Consider the following 20,389-nt stretch of genomic DNA (forward strand, 5'->3'; position numbering starts at 1 on the left):
ATGTTGTCCAGAATGGCAGAATGGTTGGTCCACTTTGTAATTTATGGAAGGAGTTGTAATTGAAGCTCATCGTTTCGGATCCCAAATCTTGGTTCATTGTAAGGGAAGGAAAGCTGTTCAATTCTATGGTGTGATCTGGGGATTGTCTTGATTCGGAGAACAACTGAATCTTTACATGTTCAGGGATTTCTTTAAATGTTTACTTAAAGCTAAAGAAACTGGACCCAATCCCAACAGTGAATTCGCTGGACTCCATACCTTCCTGTAGAATGACCGTAATATATTTTTATGATTTTAGGGGCAAAAAACAGGTATATTTCAAAAAGCTTTCTTATGGAATTGATTTCTAAATGATGGCATCAGAGAGGTTATTCGATCTAGATAATGTATATTGTTTAGTAAGGGATAAATTGTACTTGGGAGTGAACCTTTTTCTGAAATTAAGCCAGGTGTCAATTTAAATTAAATAAAAAATGCTTATGATAAACTATATAATGATTGTTTGAGAGAAAGCTTTATCAGAAATCCTGTGAGAAACACATAGATACATGCTAATGAGGCAGATTGTCTTCATGCTGCAGTTAATCAAGGTTTAATATCTCGCGCCATTTCCAAGATTGTATTATCCTTGTTTCCCCAAGTCCTCCCGTGGACGTTGTGCTCGCTGGTACATTGGTCGCGGTTATTGGATATTAGGCACCATGAGGCCAGCCCAGCAGAATTCTCCCCCGCTCCCCCCACAATACTTTCATCATCTTCTACTCCCAGGAGCAATAGTAGCCATGCTGCGGCTGGAGCACTTCTATGCAAATTATAAGTGTTTCAAACAGCCGTTGAGTAACAGACTAAGCTATCTTTGGAAGCAAGACAAGCCTATCCTTGTGGTTGTGGGGAGGGCTTCCTTTCCAAGGAACCTTTTTCACATACATGACAAAATTCCCCTTAAAGCAGACTGTCTCAAATGTATTGGCTAAAAATCTAAGGTTTTAGAAATATTTCAGAAATCTAGCTCATGAATTAACCCAATACTTCAAGGTATCACCAAAAATGTGGGAGCACTATTTTGTATGTGCCAGTCAGATAATTGTGTCTTATTGAAATATTGGTTGTAAAGCAGAGTAATGTTTGTGCCACAGGAGAAGAGAAATGGCGGTTATATATTTCCATTCCTTGTTAGCTTCTGCTGTACAACAGTAGTAACACAGAGACTAAAGACTCGGGAGAAAGCACATTTGAAAGCTGTGAGGATGGCGGGTTTGAGGGAGACTAGTAAATGGGTACATATGGAACATGTAGGAAGTTGCAGGATTGACTCCTGATGACTTCTCCCCCTGTCTGCAGGATTGTCCCCAGACAGAGAGGTCATTTAGGACTTCCCTTGACTGCTGTAAAGACTATGCCTTCACATTTATAGGTATACATTACTGCACTATATGTTCTTAATCTTAAGTAAATTTCACTCAGAAGGCACTATATATATATTGGAGCCTATAGTATCCCACGGTTCCAGATAACATTTTGAAGTTTGGCGAATAATTATTTTTAGGGCATACAAAAGTAGTTCCTATTCCTAATGTGTGTACATTTTGGCGGGTAAAAATATATAATAAGTATAAAACAAATATGTTTTGTGATCCATAATTCATGCACATTTAAAAATGAATTTTTATCTTAAAGTTCCCTTTGCCTGTTTTCTGGCAGTAAAGGTAGCTGCTACACATCTTATCTATAGGGCTGAGTGTTCCTGTTTGATCCTCTTCTCTAAACATGCTTCAATGAGGCGCTCATTTTTCATGTTTCCCTCCATTCCAACCCCTTCAACTCCAAAGATTGGTGGTCAGTTCTGCTGCACACTGGGGTTCCTAAGCTTCTCCACCATTTCAGTAAGCATACGGTTGCAGAGGGCAGCATATGGGTTCATCAAGGCTAGCTGGTGTCGGGCAAACTGGCTGCCCAAACCTGCTGCACACTGAAAGTCCTCACGGGCTGCCTCATCCTGGCCTTGCAAGCGATAGACCAGCCCTCGCTGGACAAGGGCCTGGCAGGCTGAGCGCCCCTTTCCAGAGCTCAGGTTCACAGCTTGGTTCAGCTCCTTCAATGCACCTGGGGGAAAAGATAAAAGAAAGACAAAAATCACATAAGGAGGCCAAGGGTATGGAGCCATTTCTGAGATCGGACCCATCATTTCTACAGTTATTATGTTAATTTAGGTGTAAACCTGAAAATACTGTTTCTTTTACAAGAGTATATTATTTCTTAAACAACTATGAAGCTTGACTTTAAAACACTATTCATTCTAGGAAGACATGTTTGTTGGACAACTAGGGGCAGGACAGGATCTGAATGACCAATAGGCAAAGGGGCAAGTGAGTCAAATGCTGTATGCTTTCTGTATTGATGTGAAGATCTGTTCCTCTAGAGAGGCTTAGGTGAAAATGCAAAGAGCAAAGAGCAATGGTCATGCTGCTCTATGGAGATTCGGTCCTTTAAGGGAAAATTACAACCTAGAAATCCTTCAAAGTGTTACATCACATTTCTGTTCTTTTCATTAATGAGTTACTGTACATGGCAAGGGTATGCAAGTCATGGGTAATGAAATGGTTGCTGCGATATGATATGGCATTTATAACGCGCCTGTGCACAAGTGATTCTAGGCGATGTAGCCTCCTGCCTGGTTCTATGGACTGCCAAATGGGTGACTCAAGGGGCTGGGTGCCATGCTGAGTCAGTGGATGTTGGGGCTGGGGTTAGTATAGCGAGGATCCCCTGGTCATCCTCCTTGGGTCCTGTAACAGGTCAGGGAAAAATCACAGTGCTCCAGTCCAGGACATAACTAGGCAACCTCCATAACCATTCCAGTGGTTCAGGATAGGATTGTCCTGATGGTCTTCACCCCTTCAACTACCCTAGTAGGGCTGTGCAAGACACGTATAGTGAACCCCTTCCCAAATTGAGGGAATATGAAGCAGCTCTAAGTAGAACTAAAATCCTAGCATGGCAAAAATGAATGTGCTTCACCCAAAGTTAATTTCACAATGTTGTGAACTCTCAGTTCTTTTACTGCAATATCAAGGACGCTATTTGTAAGACCTAATGATACACTCTATGAGCTCTGGGGACCTATCCTTGCTACAATGTTGCACATTTGCAGTTCACTGCCCACAGGTCTTGCACATATTATACAACGTTGACAATGTATTTTCTTCTTGCACCGTATTCCCTTGTCGCAAATATAACAATGCAAATTCCCCACAAACCAACATCCTCTGCACATTTAGAGGATTCAGAAAGCTTATCAGAAAATGTTCCAACTTTTACTTCACACGCTGCGTGGATAGGAGAGCTGGGTCTATTGCAGGAAACTCTAAAGGCTAGCAGGAAGGAGAAAATAAAATCCAACATGACGGAAAGGCCAGCTGAAGGCTTGGTCCAGCCCACTAGCCCAAAAGTGAGGCCAGATGAATCCATGGGTTGGAGGCAATACTAACCCTATCCCAATTTCCAGCCACAGGTGGAGCCACTCACAAATTACTAAGCCCAGAGAAACCACTGTAAGAGCCAGAAACCGCAGTATACCAGTGTTGGCTGGTTGAGCAGAAAGTTTGAGTTGGACCGTGTATGGAATTAGAGAAAGCAGAGGCGTGAGAGATGGAGGTGATTAGAGTTGGCTGGAGAGGCAACAACAGAAGAGAAGAAGCAGAGGTGATGAGTGCTGAGAAACTGAAGGAGGTACTAAGACCAAGGGTCAGAAAGAAGTAGTAACAACAAGGGGGAGATGCTGGAAGTCAGGAAGAGGTAATAAGACGAAAGGTGCAGGAGAAGGATGTAACAAGAGGAGCATGAAGGAGGAATGGTAAGACTTAAGGTAGAAAAGTATGTGATAGCATCAGAAACTGAAAGCGATACAGAGGAGGTGATAACATGAGGTGATGAGGATTATACAGAAGGGGGTGGAGCTCACCACAAGAGGGTAGAAGGTGGTAGCTTGGAAGAGACAGCACCAAGAGGAGAAAGTGGCTAAGAGCAGGGTGTGAAGGTGGCACAGAAGAGGTGGTGACAGTGAGACGCGATGATGGTGGGGTGACAGAAGGAGGTAAAAGTGGCACAGAAGAGTAAGAGGGAATATCGAGCAGTGAAAGTGGGACTGAGGAGAAGGTGACGGCTAGTCCCCTAGGCAGACGAAATAAGAAGGTTCTGATGAGTAAGGTCAGTACTAGGCAGGGCCAGATTGTGGGAGGAGAAAAGAGAGGTAGTCAGGGAGATTACATGAAGGTCAGAGGGGAGAAGAAGCAGGCGGGATCCGGATAAGGCAAGCCTTGCGACAGGGGTTGTCAAGAGACGCGTCCCTATATCTGCTGACTACTTCTTCTAAACTATCAGCTGCTAAGTCTATGCACCTGAGTGAGCATTGGGATAAAGGACCCAGGAAAACCTGCAACTAGATTATCATCAGAGGGCCCCAGGAAATCATAAAGCCTCCAACTTCCGGACAAAAGGGTGACAAAACCCCTTTGAGAACTGTCAAGACTGGGATAGACATTGAAGGGGGCTGGAAATACCCCAGAGTCCAGACAGCCAGGGACGACATTGTGGGGGTCTCCCACAGGTCGAGAGCCTGACAAAACCAAGAAGAAGAATCATCCTGTTCATTCTGTATGAAAAATCTTATTTGTATTTAAATTGCCCTTTTCTTGTACCTAATCCCCAAAAAAGGTGTTGAACTCACGTGTGTGGTCCAAAGCTACAATTCACTAATGACCAACAAGGCTAAAACATGTCTGGTGTGGCCCTGTGTACAAGTGATGTGTGCAGACTGGACTATGCCACAAAGCCCTGATGGGATAATCACATCCATGAAATAAGATTAGATTTTGCAACAGTAAGAAAAACTAACTTAGAAAACACAAGTTAAGACAGTACTGAGGTTTCTTCTCAACTCCTTTTCGGTCCTGGGCCAAAAGTTATTATCCCTCTAGTTGAGTCAACCAGACCAAGCTTTCCATCTGGGCGTGCAGCTGTATAGAATTCAGTTTCCTATTGCAGGGTGGGTTGTTTTTTTAATATATATTGTACCACATGTGTGTCTGCAAGAGGGGTGCAGGGTTTCTGAACTCTCTAGGCCGCGCTTCAAAAAAGCTGGTTCCCCATATTGGATTTATTACACATCCCACGCATGTGCCAAATCACTGTAGCTACATGATGGATTTGCATGTTCGGCGTCCACTTGGCAGCAGCTTTCACAGGAAGTGGAACTGGCTTGGGTGCACCAAGACTTGGCTCAGACACTTGGTTGTGTGGGGGGACATCTACACTGTGTGCCTGTATTAATGGCACATAGATTACACATTTTCACTACTGCTTCTTAGTGGATGTTGGATATTTTTTGATGGTCCTGTTTTTTAAAACCAGTTGTTGGGGGACGGTAACCAGGGGACCTCCCACACCAACCCCTGGCCCTGCATCAAGGAGCAGGTGACGGCACCCACCTAGAGGTGTTGCTAGGTCTAAAAAAGATCTGGGGCTAAGCTAATGTCGGGAGTATCTGGGCTAGTTAGCCTTTTGGCCGTATGCCCCTGAGCTTCTCTCCGGGGTAACAACCAAAAACCAGGGGCTACAGCACCCTCAGCCACCCGCTAGCAACGCCTTTGCACCCGCCCTCCATTTTCACAACTCTATGGGCCCAAAAAGGCACAGACACCGACAGATGCCCTGAATACGCGACAATTGTACTTCTATGCATCAAAAGGAAGTCCTGGGAGTTGCTTTGGTTTAGCACTATTAGGAATGGTTTCGAGTGGAGGTACTTGTTATTTATTGCTGAGGCGTAAGCAAAATTGAAGGCGCTTCATGATATTTTGTCAGACGAATCCTGATATACATTGGAGAATTCTAGAATTGGGACTGCAATTTGGAAAACGATCAAGGGTTAATGTATAGCCTACTGACAGCATGATTGTACTCATGGAGATATGATATGATGTGGCATTTATAACGCGCCTGTACACAAGTGTTTTTAGGCGCGACAAGACAAGAATGGGAAACAAGGGAGGACAAAATAACGATCCTACTAGGCCTTGTGTCATTCAGATCGTGCAAGTGCAGGGAAGGGTGAAGGGGAGAAGTTTCAGGAAGCAGGGGAAGGGGGGAAGTGCAGTTAACTCACAAGTGCAGCCAGCGGGTGGCTCATAAGTGCAGAGAGAAGGAACTGTAGGGTTGCAGATACAGACCCTTAAGTGCTGGGGAGCTCGGTGGTAGTGTGAGGGCAACTGGACATGCAGGAGCCTGGGCCTGATGAGTTCTGAGGGTGACCAGTGCACTGAGCAGCCACGTGCATCAGCAGGGGAGAGGAAGAGAGAAAGCAAAACTGAAAAGGAAGGTCTTGAGTTGCTTCCAGAACCGGAAGTGGTTCTGCGCAAGTTTGGAAGAGGCAGGGAGGATGTTCCAGAGGATGGCCCCAGCTGAGGAAATGGATCTGGCCCCAACTCTGTGCTTGGAGAAGCGTCTGACCCTCAAAGAGTCGGAGGTGGATTAGCGGAGAGCTTGAGAAGGAAGATGTTTTGGAAGAGAAAGTTGGAGGTAGAGCAGTCCCAGGCCTCAGAAAGGCTTGTGGACAATGCAGAGGGTATTGAAGGTGATCCTTGCTTGCAGCCATGAGGAGCCAGTGAAGAGATTTCATCAGAGGGCGTCCTGCGTCAATAGTGTCGGGTCGATGTCCCTCGACGGCCTTTGTCAAGGGTGACATCATCAGATGTTATAAGTAGGACGCACGGCACCCGTAGACTCATTTCATGTGTTTTCCCTCCACAACGTGTGCCATAACCGCACACCAAGCCTCCGTGACTGCACATAGCCTTGTGGGAATGTAAGCTGCAATAGCATGGAAAATTCTTCAGAGGGGAAAGCTGGGAGGGCGATGTGGAATACGTTGGAGGAACATCCAGTCGAAAGAACATTACCAGTTGGTAAGTAACTTGTTCTTCGAAAGGATTGTGTCCTCCAACGTATTCCACATCTTTGACAGACTCCCAGAGCAGTATCAGTGAATGGAGGAGGGAGAAGAAATTGGATATACCCAATCAAATGGCAGAATAGAGCACTGCTTTTCCAAAGGCCATATCTTGACCATAGAAAGTATCCAGGGAGTAATGCTTGACAAAGCTGTGGATGGAAGACCACTTTGCAGCATCACAAATGTTTTTAACAGGAACTCCGTTGTAGGGCTGTGGATATAGCCACGCCCCTGATGGAGTGAGCTTGCAAACCCTCAGGAGAGTCCTTGCCAGACAATATGTATCATTCAGCAATGGGGAGGATAATCCACCTGGACAAGGTCTGTTTGGTAACAGTAGGCCCAATTGGTGTCCAGTGTATCCCAACAAAAAGTTGGTTGTCCACTCTGACCCTGGACATGCAAGAAATATAAAAGCTCAAAGCTCTCCTAGGGTCCAACCTCTGGAGTCTCTCCTCTTCCTTACCGGGATGAGGAGGAGGATAGAAAGCAGGAGGTACCACCTTCTGGCTCAAATGAAACTCAGACACTACCTTAGCAAGGAAGGAAGGAAGGAAGAAAGGAAGGAAGGAAGGAAGGAAGGAAGGAAGGAAGGAAGGAAGGAAGGAAGGAAGGAAGGAAGGAAGGAAGGAAGGAAGGAAGGAAGGAAGGAAGGAAGGAAGGAAGTACCTTCAGTACAACCCTATCCCTGTGGAACACAGTGAAGGGTGGCTTAGACGAAAGTGCATGTAACTGCAATCAAGAAAACTGTCTTGAATGTCAACAATCTCAAAGGACAAGAGAGCAAAGGTTCAATCAGAGCACCCATTAAGTATTTCAAGACTAGATTCAGATCCCAAACCGGCACCTGCAAAGGGGATGGCGGGAACACACTCGGGAGCCCTTTTAGAAACTAGGTAATCAAAGGAATCTTAAAATAAAAACATTCTTCAGACGAGCGCTTGAAAATAGACAGCGCTGCCAGGTAACCTTTAATGTGACCCACTTGAAGACCCATGTGGGCCAAAGAAAGGAAGAAAGAAAGAACCATCGGAATCGAACACTGAAAAGGATCGACATTGTTTCCTCAGCACCAGTCACAAAATTTATGCCAACGGCAATGGTACAGGGATTTGGTTGCCGGACGCCTGGCCGAAAGCAACACCTCCATCACGTCATGCAGGAGGTCCCAATCCTTATATCTCAACCTTTCAGAAACTAAGCCAGAAGGTTGAGAGTCTTCACCTCTGGATGGAGAACTCGACCCTCCCTCGCGCGAGAGACTATTCTCTCTGTGGGTAAGACGGCGTGGAGGACAGATGGACATTTCTAGAAGGTCTGGGTACCAAGCTCTCCTGGCCCAATCCGGAGCAATTAGGATCATGTGGGACCCGAACCTCTGTAACCTCCTTAGAACCTGAGGAATGATGGGGATCGGAGGAAACGCGCACAGAAGTGGGAGAAACGCGTCCCCTAAAGCTCCTCTTGGAGGAAATTCCCTTGAGCAATATGTTTTGCACATCCAGTTGGTACCGGTCGCGAACAGATCCACTTGAGGAGTTCCCCAAAGGGCGAAGATCTCCTGAAGGACTTCCTGAGCTAACTCCCACTCGTGGGGAACCACGCTCTGCCAGCTCAGAGCGTCTGCCGCCTCATTCTCCTCTCCGCCCAGATAAACTGCCGAGAGTGAGATTCCCTGCTGTATTGCCCAGAACCACAGCTGCACCGCCTCTCTGCATAGCGGGAGCGACCCTACACTCCCCTTTTTGTTGAGGTAATGCATGGCCACAGTGTTTTCCGTCATGATCGGGACACTCTTCCCCCATGCAAACTGCAGAAAAGCCTTCAGGGCTAACCTGATGGCCCTCAGCTCCAAAAGATGTATGTGAAATCTGGACTCCGATGCAGACCAGCAACCGCTGGTGTTCAGCTCGTTGGCGTGAGCCCCCCATCCTGTGAGGGAAGCATCCCTAATCACCGTCACCGGCGGCCATGAGTGCCAAAACGGCTCCCCCTTCATCAGATTCTCTTTGCTGGCCCACCACAGAATATCCCGTTAAGACTGTGAGCTGAATCTGAAGGAGATACCACATCTTGGCCGAGAATTGGGACCACTGCGTCCTGAGGGCCCATTGAAGGGATCTCATCCGCAGTCTGGCCTCCGGCACCAGCAAAAATGCAGAATGCCGTAAGGCCAGGCAACCTTAAGAATTCGAAAGCCGGGAGACTCTGGGCATGTTGAAATTTGTCGACTATCTGGACAATGTGATGAACCCTCACCTTGGGAGGCGAGCACTTTCCCAAGGATGTGTCCAACACAGCCCCGATGTACTGGAGCTGTTGGGAAGGTGTCATATGTGACTTCTTGAAATTGAAGGAGAAGCCCAGCTTGTGAAGGAAGTGGCAGGTGATCCAAGCCCTGTTCGGGAGAACGCGTTCGGATCAGGCACTCGTCCAGATAGGGTTAGACGGGAACGCCCCCCTCTCCTGAGATACACTGCCACCACCACCATAAGCTTGGTGAAGACCCTCAGGCGGAGGTCAACCCGAATGGCATGACCTGAAACTGAAAGTGCGAGCTGCCCACGGCGAACCTTTGGATGGATCGGCACTTGAAAATAAGCATCCTGTAGGTCCAATCATACCAAACAATCCTGAAATTGAAGGGCCTGCAGGACCTGAGAAAGAGTGACCATCTTGAACTTGTCCTCTTTGAGGAACTTGTTCAAGCGACGCCAGTCCAAGATGGGTCTCAGTCCTCCTTCTTTCTTGGGAATAGAAAAATATGGGGAATACCAGCCCTTGTTCCTCTCCGCCACGGCACTAGTTCTATAGCACCTTTCTCCAGTAGGGTCAAGATTTCCTGCACAAGGAGCAGATCCGGAATCTTCAAAGAGAGTTTCCCTGGTGGATTGTCATCAGGCTGATTTAGGAAGGGTAGGCAGTAGCCATGGGCTATTGTTTCCAGAACCCATGCATCTGAAGTATGGCTCGCCACTCTTCGAGATGCTGAGACAGTCTGCCCCCAACCGGCGAACAATGAGACCTGGCCTCATAGCTGTTTCGGGAGCTGTGGCAGTGCCAGAAGGCATAGAGGCAGCTGCTTGAGCGGCTTTGGCACCTCGTCCCCATCCACTGTGAAGACCCTTACGGTGGCCCCTTTGACTGGCTGCTCCTCTCGCTCTATCAAACAAGGAGTAGCAACAAAAGGAACCCCTCCACTGCTGTCCCCTAGGATGAAAAGGCGTTGACGCACAGCTGCGCCCAAAGATTTAGCAGCTGCTTTGGAGGTCTGCAACCTCTCGTCCGCCTTGCTGCCGAACAAATGAGAACGTCCGGTGCAAATCCCGACTTCCGTAACCAGGCAAACCTGTGTATCATGGTGCTCGCAGCCATGGACCGGCTAACACTGTCTGCCGTGTCCAACCCAGACTCAAGGTATTCACACATGGCATCCTTGCCATCCTGCACAATAGCAAGGAACCCATCCCTTTCTTCCCCTTCGGGAATATGCTTAGCCACCAGAGAGACAATTCCACAGAGTGTGCGAAAATTTGGACAAGGCACAGGTGGAGTTGGCCGATTTAAGGGCCATACTCTTACCCGAAAATACCTTGCGCGCCCATCCATCGAAGCGCTTGTCGTCCCTATCTGGAGAGATGGTAGGGTATGCCCCCTGCCTGGAGGTGGCCGTGGCCGCCTGAACCACCAAACTCTCAGGAATGGGGTGAGTGGACAGGTAGCTGGGTCGCTACAGGATGGGTGGTATTTCTTAGTCAATGACTTGTTAACCGCCGGAAGACATTCCAGGGTGTTCCAAGCAGCAGGCACCCTTTTCTGTAACACCATGTGAAAAGGCAACACTGGGTCAGTGGACGGACCAGGATCTAAAATGTCAGTCAGGTCATCCTGATCGAATTCAGCTGGGGGCAGGACCACCCCAGGTACTCCGTAACCCTCGACATCAACCTCCTATAGGAGGACTCAGCATGAGCACCAGGCTCTGGCCTGCCCAACTCCATCTCAGGAGATGTGTCCAGGTCACTGGCGTCATGTAAAAACTGACGCAGATTCTCCAATTGACTGTCCCCAGAGAAAACCATGTCAGAAGCTTCAGGAGCGTCACCAGGAGCATCAAAAGGCTCCAACTCCACATCCGGCCTCCCCTCATAAATATCTTGAAGAGAGTGAAAGAACTCCCTCCTAGGTACAGGAGTAGACCTGGAGTCCACAGGGGGCCTCACAGTCTTAGACAGAGCCTTTCTGGGAGGTTCCACATCTCTAGGGGCCTCCACCGGCAAATTTAGACCTGTAGGCCCTGATGGTGTCGAGGGCGCCGATGGCTTCGGCGTCAACAATGGCACCGAGGGGTCAGATGACCTGGTCGAGGGCAAGGCCCCAACAGCCGCACTAGATGGGCACTGGTTCGACACCTTCCCGGACTTCCGACGGTCTCGCCAGGGACGTGGACCTCGATCTGGCTCTGGAACGTCTCTGGCGATCTACCGGAGCCTTGTCTGAACGGGACCTCGACGGTTCCCGATGCTTATCGCACCAACCGCCCGGGCCGAAAGGCGCGTGAATGTCGGACTGAGACCATTCCACGCCGGCTTCAAACAAAGGCGCGAATGGGGCAGTGCCCTGAGATTGAAAAATCTCCAACATTTTCTCCCTGAAAGCCTCCTATTCTTCCGCAGTAGAGGATTTAGTGGAGCAAGCCACTTTCCTCGCTGAGCCATCATCCGATGAGGATGGGGAAGGAGACCGGTGACGCCGCTTCCGGGAGTGCCTCGACGAGGAGGACGAGTGGCGAGAACCACTCCAGGACCGAGATCCCCTGGACTACTTCCGACGGGGAGAGTCACCCCTCGAGTCGTTGGTGGAAAGACCAGTAGACTTCTTGAATTTACAGGGTTTGGATACCCGACCTACCTGCAAATTCCCCTTACGCTGCCGCAAGGCCTTGGCAGTCAACGACTGGCACTTCGAGCAGTCGTCGGTGTCATGGCTCTCACCCAGACACCACAAGCAGATATAGTGCGGGTCCGTGATGGTCATCTAGGACTTACAGTCCCTGCACTTTTTACAGCCTGACTGCGGGGTCGGAGGGGTAGAAGAAGAAGACATTATTGAAGTGTATAACACAAGGCGTGCCGAGTTCTCGAAGCAAACATGTTTGCGGAAAAAACGGAACTGAGGCTACGGGAACTGTGCGTCCTACTTATAACATCCAATGACATCACCCTTGACAAAGGCCGTCAAGGGACATCGACCCGACGCCATCGACACAGGACGCCCTCTGCCGAAAAATTTCCAAAGCAGCACAGCTGTGGATGTCAAAGACGTGGAATACGTTGGAGGACACAATCCAATGGAAATATATTTTTGAACATGGTAATCTTGAAGAAGGATACAGATTGTGAATGTAATCATATGATTTTATTGACCCCACATCAATGTTGAAGCAAGGTTTATACTAACTAGAAAATTCACCATTTCCCTTTGTTTACACTATATATATGGAGCACTAGGCGTAGGTCTACTATGCCACCAAAATAAGCCTTTGCCTTTTGGGTTTCTCTGGGACCAGTTTGATGGCACACACAGACAGGAGGTGTTTGAACCCCTGAGGTGAGGTCTGGCAAAATCTCCTGTTTCCACCACTCCATGGCAGGGAGGGTGTGGAAATCGGAAAAGGCAACTGTCAATGAGAAAGGTCCTGGGTGAGAGTGTACCTCTGGTTCAAAAAAGAGCCTGGGCCCTCATATAGGATCAATCCCAGTACTCCTTGAGGTGCAGGGTCTGCTGGGACAAAATGCTGGAAATCACCCTGTTGGGCTCCTAGGGGGACGGTGTCTATGGCTGATTGCAAAGGCAGCCTTATTGGGCCATCTATATTGCTTGGTGACGACTCCCCTACTTTATGAGGAGAAAGGCTCTTGTGGGGAATATATCCTTTCAGGTGCAGTTTAAGATGGGCTGTTTTACCAGAATCTTGCGGTTCAGCTGACAAAAACAAATCCATGAAAGTAGAGATACCATAAGAGTGGCCTTCTCACTAGATAATGCTGCAGGAAATGCAATCTTCGCAGCTAAGCCACGCTTGCTTGGAGCTTCCCCCAAGGGAAGGACTCCCTGTACCAAGATTGTACTTAGCATGTGTAGTTGTGGCCTGATAACCACAGTTCCGATTTCCCCTCTTTCTTTCTCTTGCAGGAGGACCAATATTTTTGATCATGAGCAGGGAGTGATCCCAAACCTAAGATGTAACTGAGCAGAATGAAATTCCCATTCTTAGAAATCTTAAGAAGAGCCACTCTTGGTACTAACATATTAAAGTTCAACCTGTGAGCCAGATGGACATTTATGGCTGGTGTGGATTCACATAAACAATTAGTCAAAATATCCAAGGTCATGCTTTAGATCACTTAAGTGCCGGTTCTCCCACACTCCATGGATACTTGAATGACATCTGGGGTGCACAAGTTGCTACATAAAAGGGTCGAATGCAAGGAGACACCTTGCTCTTTTGCACTTGTGAATGAAGCAAACCGGCTATAATGCCTGGCATGGGATTATTCTTCAGCGTTTGAAATTGAGATCCATTGAGCAGGAGCTAAAACCAGCTCCTGGGTGTCGGGCATCACCCAGTAGTCAGGAGCTACGACTAGGGAACCAAGAGCGAGTACATAACGCACCACAAATCCAACTTCCATGTAAGAGGTAAGATTTAATTGTTTGTCCATTTTATGTTATCCACTATGTTTAAGTGTGACATAATTCATCTTTATTGACATTCTCAAATACTTAAAGAATTTAACATGTGCGTGTTTATAAAGTTGTCGGGGAGCCAAAAGTAGCTCCTGGTTTCAAGTTAGCAAGGCTCTCCAGTGCTAGAGGAAGTAGCTAAAGAGATCTCAGCCCCCACCAATTGTGAGCCCTTTAATCTTCTTGAATGAATGAATATATACTGGTTTTTGGTTAAGAAAACGATAAAAGCAAGACATGCATACATAAAATACAAGCATCTAAGAACCAAAATGGCATTTCTAAAAGGTTGAGTTGTCTGGTCATTACAGTAGTTTTGCCTGTGGTTCCATGCTCTGAGCATATAACTGAAGCTGCAAACATTCTAGACAAGCTTATAGGGGTCTTACAAAATTACTCCAGTGCACTGATCACTGTAGTGATCTTACTTGCCTTTAATATAGGGATAAGCCATCTTCTTCAGATTAGTCCTTATGCTGGACAAAAGAATAAGAAGTGTTATTCATCTTCCCAGTCATCCCTGCTCATAGGCCAGCATGTATTGTCCCGGGTCGCCCAATTTCAGAGGTTATATTTTAAAGGTAGAATACCCAGGTGTAACTTAATACACAAGTTTCTTGCACTTCAGTGGTGGATCCAAGAGGTAGGCAGGGCAATGTAACCTTCACGCCTTGTCTGCACAGCTTCCTGCCCACCTCGGGCCAGTGCAACCCTCAGACAGATTCATTAAGAGCCAGACATACTCATGTTGCACACTCCACATCCCGCTTGCTCACCTCCGGTTGGACTGACATACAGTGTGTTTTACCCAAGGCTGTCATACGAATATCATCGATCAGTCTGCTAGACTTGCTCTCACAATGCCCTGCTTGGGGCAACTTTCATGGCAGAGGAGTATGCACTCCTTTAAGAAACATGTAATACCTTTTGATTCCAGCAATGCCTACTTCAGCAAGTGCCTTGGATCTCGGATACCAAGAACAATACACTACCACCTCTCTGTGTCCTGTGAGAAATCTGAGGCCGTCTCACATTTAACCCACTTAAGACCCCCCCCTTCCCATCAGGTAACCAAGAGAAGGGTAAGACTGTCAGATTCTGACCCTGGGAGTGGGGCTGCAAAGGGGTACTACTGGGATGGAGGGTCTTTGAAAAATGGAAGTGGGATGCTTGAAGATGAAATCTGGCATCCCCCTTTTCCTAATCCCGATCTATCCTACCTCCCCTCTACTGTCATAGGATATCATCACGCATGTCCCTACCCCAAGATCTTCCGTCAAACACTCACACTCAGAGGAAAACAAGAGAATGTAAACCCCCTTTTTCTAACTATAACCCAGACTTATCATCCCATCCCTCAAATATCATAAACTACTGTGAGAACCAATTGTTTACTTCCCTGTTAACCTCATTTACTAAGGGTACCAGAGTGAAAGAACCAATATCAATTTCTTGTCCTAAGAACACCCCTTAACCACAGGCATGGCATCCCCCCCTCCCATCAGCGTGACCTACCAACCCCACCTCCCCCTCAGCCTTCATAGAATGTATTAAGACACACAATCTTCTTTTTCCCAAGCATCACTCAAGTACTGTGATGAAGAAGAGAAAATCAAGAGGAGTAAAGATTTCCTATGAGAAACACCATTATGGTACTGGGACGAAGAAGATGCAGATAAAGGCACATCAAAATCTTCATAGGCAATGTCCCACTAACAAGAACAGGCAGGGTCGGACAATTGAAATCAACCTTGCCCACCTTCAGCCTATCAAGTCTTTAGGAGAGTATAAAAGGAACACTAGCAATCAGCAAGGAGAGTGAGTTGGGAGAAGAGCTGAGGACCCGTGGCTGGCCAGGACCAATTGGAAGAAACGGGGATGCTGAGACGCAGATGGTCTGTATGAGGAAGCATCCAGCAGAAACATGGCTAACCACCCGTTTCCAGCAAAGATGAGAAGTTCAAAGAAGGGAGCCAAGAGGTGTGCTCATACCTTGTTACATTGGTAAAATGAAATGCTTGTTCTCCTGGGCCCGGACAGGAGGACAGGAGCGCAGGAGTGTCTGAGGAGTGTCTGAGGAGCAGGCAGGGAGAGCCTGACCTCAGATAACCAAGACATTAACCCAAGAATGAAGAAAACATTACCAGTGAGTGAAGCACAGTGAGAGCCTGGTGTGTACTGAAGTAAGCGAGCAAGATACAAAGTTGCAGCCCCAACGCGTTAAACTGGAGCTGCGTCAGGTGAAATTGACAATTGGAATTACAAGGATACATAGTGGCAGAATGGTTGTGATTATGATTACACGTTCTCAAGTGACTGTGTAAAGAAATGAAGTGTCTGCAAAGAGGGGAACTGTGTGCGGAAAAGAAAAGTTCACAAAATAGAGATCTAAAAAGGGGGAGCTGTGTGAGAAATGAAGTGGGAGCAAAATCCATAAAAATGGTCAAATTTTTTGACAACAAACACAGAGTGCTGGAAAAGCATTGGGGTGGCCACCAGGTGGAAGACTGATCCAGGTTGGCCGCAGCACCCCCAGTATAAGGAAAAGAGAACTCTATTAAGGATAAGGTACCTGGTTGAGCAACATGTAAGGGGTGGACCGTGCAGTCTGACAACTGCGCCATGTCCAGGGGAGCCCAAAAGAAAGCAAGGAGCTGCATGATAGTGGGTTCATGGAAAGGAGACCTGGAGAAGCCTAAAGAATTTACCAGGAAAAAGTACAGTGAACTTTTTGCCAAGTGAACTTTGTGCCAAGTGAACTTTTCTTTGTCAACTGAAACCTGAGAGACTTGTGGAACTTCATAATCCAGAGTGCCTTAAACTATGGGAAGGGTGCTGCAGAAAGGCTCCATTGTCAGATTTACTTTACTTTGAACACTACTGAGTTGGCCAAATCCCATTCACCCTATTATTCTGAGAAAAGTGAGGATAAGCATATGTTTTGACACAGACAGTATTTTGTTTTGGACTGATAGACTTAGGATTCCCTTAGTTTTGTTACCGTTAGAGAACATTCCCATCTTAGAGTTAGGGCAAGTTAGGTGTTACACCATCCTGACCATTGAGAATAAAGGTTTTCAAACTGGGTTTCACTTGTCTTTGTCGTCCCTTGATACCATATCTGTCTCACAATACCCATCCACACTCACCATCTACATCCCCCTGGAGTCTCAGCGCCTGGGCCTGGTTGTTGTGTGCTGATGGCCTGTTGGGCAGGAGCTGGATGGCTTCACTAAACCTCTCAATAGCTACCTTGATGTCTCCCGACTCTGCTGCCAGTACCCCTTTCAGCTCCAGATCCTGGACACGTTTCAGCAGGTCTGGGTCGTATGCGTCATCTGTTGTGTTTGTGGAAAGAAATGACCAGAAGGAGTTAGTAAATTAACTTTACTCAGGATTTTCACTTCTTCAGTGGGTTCCAGTGTCAGCAGCAAACAGAACCCAAGAGATTTTCACTGGTATTATTTGTCTGACTGATCATAGCAATTCCCCCCATTCTATAAGTCAGGGATCCGAATTGCTTGGTACAGTGGCCAAGACATCTCACCTCCTACCCAACTCTGTGGTTTCGTTTATGGAGAAGGTTCTTCTCTCAGCTTCACCCGTTAGGCTACTTGAGACAAGCCCTTCCCCGCAGACAGATCACCTAACAACACAACATTCCCAGATTCCTATGAACTTCAGAAAAGAATTCAAGAGAGGTCAAAAGTACTCTGTAGGACTGCAAAACTTGATCTTGGCAAACCCATTTGATCTAATGAAAGGGTTGCACTGCCATTGGTTAGCATAGTCTGTATGTTACAGTGGCAACACTAAAGTTAGGTTACATGACACTTTACATAGGAAACCTTTTTCTCTGTATCTTTTTACTTTATCCATAGAAGTTCACCAAATTTGCCAAGCAACTGGTCTGGCCAAATGCAAACAATAATGCTAAAACTGGTGAGACTTCATAAACGTTTCATGTAGAAAAATGGTGTTTTGGACTTTGAGTTGAGCATAGATTCATAAAAGAAATCCTTTTGTGATGTATGTCTAAAAATCGTCTGCTTCGGTTCGTAGATTAGAGCACATACCTAGCCTGTACCTGCATCTACACAACGCAAGAAGGAATAAGTTAGTTACCTGTAACTCCGGTTCTCCAGCATTGGTATCTTTCATAGATTCACATGCTGTGACTATTCCCCGTCATCAGGCTGGGAATCCTCGGTAACATAAAGCAGTTTAAACTTAAACTGAAAACTTTCAGTCGCTTTCATGCTCTATTCCAGTCTTTTTTGGCTCATACTGCCCACAGCCAATAGGAACACCTCCCTTAGCTCATCCCCTGTCAGCCATCTTCAGATTTGGCAGCGCACTGGAATGGCAGTAAGAGCCAAAAGATGAGCGATGCGGGGTAGGCGGGAGTGTCGCTTGTGAATCTATGAAAGATACCAATGCTGGAGAACCGGAGTTACAGGTAAGTAATGTATTCCTTCTCCAGCATTGGATCTTTCATAGAATCACATGCTGTGACTAGATTACAAAGCAGTACTACAACAATACCCATGGTCGGAGGCAAGCTCCCAGCATAACTTACACTGGAGACTTACCCACCTCATACAAAAAAGGTTCTGCAGAACTGATTGGCTGACTCTAGATTCTTCTGCAGAATGTCTGTCGACACAGGCAGCAGAATTCCGAAGAGAAAAGCTGTGGTTGCAGCCACTGCTCTGGTAGAATGAGCCCTAGGCCTGCCGGGAAGTGGTCTGCCGGCTTGCTGATGGCAGAATGAGATACAGGTAGCAATCCATCTTGTAATGGACGACTTCGAGAGAGCCTTCCCAGGACCAGAAGGTCCAAAGGAAGCAAAAATCTGATCCGTTGTGCAGAAAGATTTAGTACGTGCCACATACTTGAGGGTGCACACCACATCCAGTGTGCAGAGTCTGTTCCACTGGAGACATGGGTGTGCCAAAGAATACAGCAAACCACCTGCTGGTTTAGGTGGAAAGCAGATGGCACCTTCGGCACAAATGTTGGGGTGGTACAAAGAACAGCCTTGTCCTTATGAAACATTAGATAGGGCTGTTTTACAGAAAGCGCCTGGATTTCACTCACTCGTCTGGCTGAAGTTATGGTCACCAAGAATGCAGTTTTCCAGGAAAGTTATTTACTAGACGCTTGGTGCATGGGCTTGAAGGGAGGCTTCAAGTCTTGAGAGTAGCACATTGAGGTCCCATGCTGACACCAGGTGGCGAACCGCTGGAAAAGACCAGAGGAGCCCCCATAAAAACTCCTTCACCAGCCAGTAAGAACACAGGGAAAGCACACCTGCAGCATGGTTGCACCTAGAGATCGCTGCTATGTGCACTTTAATGGAGGAATGTGTTAACCCAGATTGAGCCAGGGACAGTAGATATGGCAACAGATCCTCCGGTCGGATGGTTTGAGGTTGCAGTCGCTGGCTTTTGCACCACACCTGAAAACATTTCCACTTGCTTTTGTAGCATTTCAAGGTGTACTGGCTCTAGCCTTGGCCAGGACAGCATGGCATTCTTGCGGAAGGGACAGTGCCCCGAACTCTAAGAAGACAGAAGCCAGGCCGCCAGATTGAGAGAGGCGGGTCATGGTGCAGTACTGCTCCTTGATTCCTAGGCAGGAGTGACTGATGAGGAAACAGCTTGATTGGTGGCACCGACGAGAGGACAAGGAGGTCTGAGTACCAAAACTGTCTCGGCCACGCAGGGGCCACTAATATCAATTTGCACAGATACAGTTTGATATAAGAAATAAAATAATAAGGTGTGTAGGACTTGAGGCACCAGAGGAATGGGGGGAAACGTATAAAGAAACTTCCCATCTCATGGAATTGCAAAGGCGGCCCCCAAGCTATCTGAATGGGGAAAGCAGCTGGCAAACGTTTTGCAGCACCTGTTGTCGTGGGTGGCAAAGAGGCGATCTCGAGAGTGCCCCACGTCTGAAATAACAAGTGTAGCTGGTCGTTGTGCAGTTCTCACTCATGGGAGGAGTATAAATCCCTACTGAGGAAGTCCGCCAGAGTCTTCTGAATCCAAGGTAGATGGAGGGGAATGAGAAACATGTCTTGCTGTAGGGCCCAGTGCCACAGTGCTTGGGCCTCCTTGGAAATCTGTGGGGACCTTGTTCCTCCTTGCTTGCGGACATAATACATTGACATGGTATTGTCGGTATAAATTCGCACCACCTTCCCCTTAAGGAGGGGAAGAAAAGACTCCAGAAAATTGCTCTTAGGTTCAGCAGATAGATATGCTGGCTCTTTCCTACTCCGATCAAAGGCCTCTGGTGTGTTGGTCTTCACAGTGGGCACCCCAGCCCTTCAGTGAAGCATCCATCATGACAGAAGCCTGATGGTTTCAACCAGGCGTCCATTACTGACCACCAGCGAAGGCTCAGTTAGAAACCTGGTGTTAGGGTAATGCGGTCATCCCAGGACCCTGAGAACTGGACCCAGCGAGCATCAAGGAACTCCTGTACCGTTCTTATGTGTATTCAGCAGTTGGAGACTAACGGGATGCATGATGACAACATCCCCAGCAGGAATTTGTAGTTGCAGACTGGCATCACTCGGGCGCTGTTGAGGTAGCGCACCTTGTGTAAAAGAGCCGCCACCCT

At 47.3% G+C, this 20,389-nt stretch overlaps 1 protein-coding gene across 1 annotated transcript in view; it reads right to left on the reverse strand.

Annotated features, from left to right (window-relative positions):
* Window positions 1-495: 495 nt before the first annotated feature.
* The window catches only part of TTC36 (tetratricopeptide repeat domain 36), a 136,652-nt gene continuing 116,758 nt past the window's right edge, over window positions 496-20,389 (reverse strand). Inside the window, exons 2-3 of the mRNA XM_069614432.1 lie at window positions 16,906-17,094; window positions 496-2,103 (exon numbers count right to left, since the gene is read on the reverse strand). Of these exons, the coding sequence (XP_069470533.1) occupies window positions 1,838-2,103; window positions 16,906-17,094 (455 nt within the window). The 3' untranslated portion in view covers window positions 496-1,837. The remainder of the gene's footprint in view (window positions 2,104-16,905; window positions 17,095-20,389) is intronic.

The sequence above is a fragment of the Ambystoma mexicanum genome, chromosome 9 (assembly GCF_040938575.1).
Source record: "Ambystoma mexicanum isolate Mex_15411 chromosome 9, UKY_AmexF1_1, whole genome shotgun sequence".
NCBI classification, from domain to species: Eukaryota; Metazoa; Chordata; class Amphibia; order Caudata; family Ambystomatidae; genus Ambystoma; species Ambystoma mexicanum.